Raw genomic sequence first — 5000 nt, forward strand, 5'->3', positions numbered from 1 at the left:
ACGTGTTAAAACTCCTTGAAATAAGACTCCTAAGGGTTTGAAAGTGTGGTTGGAGGCGTCTCAGCTTGTCTTGGCGAGGAAAGCATTGGGTGGAAAGGGAGGCTGATCAAGTAATGTACCCAAGCGTTTAGAAATAAATCGAAGCTTAGGAAGTACATTGCACGTGGGAGTAAGAGGAGATTAGGGGAGCAGGAGTGTTACCATGACAACCACGAACGTGATATGGGGTCTTCCTGTGATCTCTCCAGCCAGGCTTCTGACCATCGCAGATAATAAGAGATCTAAATAACTCTCTCTCTCTCTCTCTCTCTCTCTCTCTCTCTCTCTCTCTCTCTCTCTCTCAACATTTTCTTAGAAAGTTAATTGATAAATCCCTCTTAATTCCAAGTTTTTACTGTTGCATAATTCCCTGGAGCGAGCGAGAGAGAGAGAGAGAGAGAGAGAGAGAGAGAGAGAGAGAAACCACAACAATACACCAGCCCATATTACAAGCAATCTAACCCAACCCAACCTAACTTAAGCTAAACTTCCAGCATCCATTTAGCGAAACAAGGAATCTGTATCTGCGTGAGGAAGAACAAAGAAAACGGAGATGGCAAGAAATGTACAGGTTACCTCTTTACCAGTTTGCCAGTTTACTTGTTTGCCTTCACACCTCCCCGCTCTCTCTCTTGCCTGGTTTAACACTGGGTAGAGTTGCAGGTGAAAGTGGTAGTAATTTCAAGCCAGTGTGAAGTTAGTATTTAGAGAACCTTTGCTCTCTCATTACGACTGTTTTCTAAGGCCACAGAGATCAATTGGGTTCACAAAGTTGTCTCTCTGATTCGTAATGTAGAAGTCTGTGTTACTAGAACTATGACTGCAGCTTTAAAGACACTTGAAACTACTGGAGCTTTTTGGATGTGGTGATTGTGCGGCATAGAGGTGTTTCAAGATCCTATTCTCAAACATTTCTGCGCTTCATCTCCACTATTTCAAAAGGCTTTACTTAAATTTTACAAAGTGTTTTTTAATGTTTCTAGAGACAGAGGGACAACATTTCTACATTATTGATTGGAGAAACACTCTTCAAAACCCGCTAATCAGCTCCGTGGTCTTTCAAAAATGGTATTGGGGAGAGAGCAAAGCGTTTCTGAATAAGGACCTCAGAATGTGGTCTTAAGCCATTCGAGAAGTGCAAGTCCTCAAGGAAGTGAACCGTACCTCCACAAACACGTACCTTGCACTTCCTCATCCTGGCGTGGTTTGATTAGCTCCTCTCTTTGTCTGTTGTACTTTGTCATCTCAACCTCATCCACCTCGTCCTTTTTTTTTTTTTTTTTCCTTTGAGGTGGATTAGCTTATATATAATTTTTGGTTAAGTAAAATAAGGCAAATTTAGGTCAATTAGATATAAAGTAAGTTATGTTAAGTAAAGTTAGACTGGGTTAGCGTAGAAATTTAGCCTGATAGAGTTGGTTCAAGTACTAAAGTCTGCGTTATATTCCTTAGCTTAAGTAAGACAAGGCTGAATTACGTGGATTTAGTAAAATTATCTTATCCTTATCAGTTAATCAATTCTTACCCATGTCAGATACAGAAAGAGTTAGCTTGAGTCAAATAAAGCAAAGTTATCTAACCTAACCCAGCCAGATCTAACTTTACGTATTACAAAAAGTGTCCACTGTAGTCATCCTCATTTATATATATTTTTTGTGCCCACTGCGAGTTCCCTGGTGTGTGTGTGTGTGTGTGTGTGTGTGTGTGTGTGTGTGTGTGTGTGTGTGTGTGTGTGTGTGTGTGTGTGTGTGTGTGTGTGTGTTGAGGAGTGAAGACACGTGCCAGACTAAATGTGCGTGTAGACAGAAATGAAAAAGTGAGGTGCATATTTAACATTTGCATAATAATAGAAACAAGACGAAAGAGACAAATTACAGCTCCAGTTTTGCGTGTTTCCCTTTGTGAGCAGGAGAAGGAAGAGGAGGAGGAGGAGGAGGAGGAAGAGGAGGAGGAGGAAGAGGAAGACGAGTGTGTGGCATTTAAATGTATAAAGCTCAAACAAAACACACAATCCGCCTCCTGCCTCCCATTTACATGAAGATGAGATTAAACAACCTTTAAACACACACACACACACACACACACACACACACACACACACACACACACACACACACACACACACACACACACACACACACACACACACACATGTTTCCTCTCTCTCTCTCTCTCTCTCTCTCTCTCTCTCTCTCTCTCTCTCTCTCTCTCTCTCTCTCTCTCTCTCGACCAAAGTCAAGAAGAAACAATTTAACAACATACACAAAATGTAGAGAAAGAAAAAGAACAGACAAGTGGTGGAAAGCGAACAAGAAAGAATAAGAAGGGAAAACCAGGACAACGTAATCACCCGTTCTTTTTTATATTTGTGGTGGAAAAGTGACAGAAGAAAAGAGAGAAAAACGGAAAAATAGAATGAAGAAAGAGAGAAGCTGAGGAAACAGATGTAAGCAATAAAGGTGATGAGAGAGAGAGAGAGAGAGAGAGAGAGAGAGAGAGAGAGATGAGGAAATGGAGGAGAAAAAGAAGACATCGACGAGGAGGAAGGAGAGGAACAGTAAGAAAATGAAAGAGAGGAAAAGAAGTAGGAACGGAGACATAAAAAGGATTGGATATAGAGGGGAAAGGTGGAGGAAGAAGAAACAAATGGTGTCAAGAAAAGAAATAATCCTTTCGACACATTAATATGAAGCGGAACGAGTCAGTGGACCGCAGTATGAGAGAGAGAGAGAGAGAGAGAGAGAGAGAGAGAGAGAGAGAGTAATCATCCCTTTCTGCACAATAATATTCCTTTTATTAATCTCATTTGTCTGTCTTTTCTGCAATTATCTTGTCTGTTTGTTATATTTATTAATTTATATATATATCTCTCTCTCTCTCTCTCTCTCTCTCTCTCTCTCTCTCTCTCTCTCTCTCTCTCTCTCTCTCTCTCTCTCTCTCATCACCTTTATTGCTTACATCTGTTTCCGCAGCTTCTCTCTTTCTTCATTCTATTTTTCCGTTTTTCCCTTTTCTTCTGTCACTTTTCCACCACAAATATAAAAAAGAACGGGTGATTACGTTGTCCTGGTTTTCCCTTCCTCATTCCTCTCCTAGCTGTGTGATGAACCGCCGGTTAACCCCCCACCTCTCTCTCTCTCTCTCTCTCTCTCTCTCTCTCTCTCTCTCTCTCTCTCTCTCTCTCTCTCTCTCTCTCTCTCTCTCTCTCTCTCTCTCTCTCTCTCTCTCTCTCTCTCTCTCTCTCTCTCTCTCTCTCTCTCTCTCTCTCTCTCTCTCTCTCTGTGTGTGTGTGTGTGTGTGTGTGTCGTTTTGTTTCTTCATTATCTCTCTATTTATATTTTCCTCCTTCTCTCCTTTTTTTTCTTACTTCTCTTTCCCTCTCTTTTCTTAATCTTTTCTTTTCTTTTACCTTGTCCATCCTTCCTTTCCTTTCTTCTTTTCAGGTTCTTTCTTTCTTTTTATTTCACTTGCTTCCTTTCTCCTTTTTACGAAAGTTGCGGTATAAGGGCCATAACAGAGATAACAAACAAACCCCTTGTGGTCAGTAATTAGGAGAGAACAACAAATGCCGGGTCTTTTTCTCTCCCACCCCCTTTGCTTGTCTTTACTTTTCTTGTCTTTCTCCTGGTTTCCGTGTCCTTTTTTTCTTTTTCAACCATCTACCAATTATTACCCTTCTTCATCACACAATAAGAGAGATGGCCGTCTCCTCCTCCTCTCTTTCTTCCATTTGTTATTAAGATTTTTGGATGAATTCAGTACTAATCTTTCTCTTTCTTTAATAACTTTAGTGATTCTCCTCTTCTTCTTCCTCCTCCTTCTCCTCCTCCTCCTCCTCCTCCTCCTCCTCCTCCTCCTCCTCCTCCTCCTCCTCCTCCTCCTCCTCCTCTTTCTCCTCCTCCCCTCCTACTCCTCCCCCTCCTCCACCTTCTCCAGTCTATACCTCGTTTGTTTTAACTTTATACAAAGCTTTCTTTTTTAATGCAACTTTATATCGATCTTTCTATTTCTTCTTAAGTTTCGTATTAATCTTCCTACTGAACTCAAAGGTAATCTTCCTCCAACTCTTCACTGGTCATTTTTCTTCAGCTCTTTACTAATCCACTTCTTACTGCACTGCATAGGAACTTCATCTCCTTCTTCAACTTAATACTCATCCCTCAAGTAACTGACTCTCCTTCCTTTAATGATCCTTGCTTTTTTTTCTTTAATTCTTTAATGTTCCATCCCTTTCATCTACTGAATTCCATAGCAACCTTTCTTCTTTCTTTAATTATCCTCTTTTCTTCTTCAGCTTCTCACAAACCCTATTTCTTATACTGACTCTCCTCCTTCACCTCTACACTAATCCTCCTTCACCTGCTTAGCTCCATAACAACATCCTTTCTTTTCTTTTTCTCTCTAACCAAACTGTACACTTACCTTTCTCCTTCTTCCCTGCAGAGTGTGTTGCAACAGCAAGAGGTTAGGTTTGCCGGCGACGGTGATCTGCTGTCAACTCTTCACGAGCAGCACGTGATGGCCGGCCAGGGATCCATGAACAAGAAGCAGGGTGTGTCCGGAGAGTCGTGCTTCCAAAACAAGACAGCCGAGAAGATACACATCCAGAGATTCGATAAAGATTTCAGGTACGTGATGCTGTGGCGTTGTGGTGTTGTGTTTGACTCGTCGTGGGTAAAGGTTGTGGGTTCGACTCACTGACTCCCTGCCGTTTCTTAGCGGGAGAGGTAACGTGTTCCTGTTGTGGTTTTATTGACTTGTGTTTTTGTGGTGATGTTGCCCAGCTAGTAGGGTAGTTTTATTGATTTTTTTTCTCTCCTGTTGTATTAAAAAGGAAAATTTGAGATGTGTGTGTGTGTGTGTGTGTGTGTGTGTGTGTGTGTGTGTGTGTGTGTGTGTGTAGCTTGTTTGTTTTGTTTATATGACTATGCTGATAAGAAGTCTGAATGTTAAGGTAGAGC

At 41.3% G+C, this 5000-nt stretch overlaps 1 protein-coding gene across 2 annotated transcripts in view; it reads left to right on the forward strand.

Annotated features, from left to right (window-relative positions):
* Positions 1-5000, forward strand: part of LOC123499641 (cGMP-dependent protein kinase, isozyme 1-like) — a 300599-nt gene that overhangs the window by 227556 nt on the left and 68043 nt on the right. For both annotated transcript variants that reach the window (XM_045247975.1, XM_045247976.1), the window contains one exon: positions 4483-4667. In XM_045247975.1, the coding sequence (XP_045103910.1) occupies positions 4483-4667 (185 nt within the window). The remainder of the gene's footprint in view (positions 1-4482; positions 4668-5000) is intronic.

This window comes from Portunus trituberculatus, chromosome 50 (genome assembly GCF_017591435.1).
Source record: "Portunus trituberculatus isolate SZX2019 chromosome 50, ASM1759143v1, whole genome shotgun sequence".
Classification (NCBI taxonomy): domain Eukaryota; kingdom Metazoa; phylum Arthropoda; class Malacostraca; order Decapoda; family Portunidae; genus Portunus; species Portunus trituberculatus.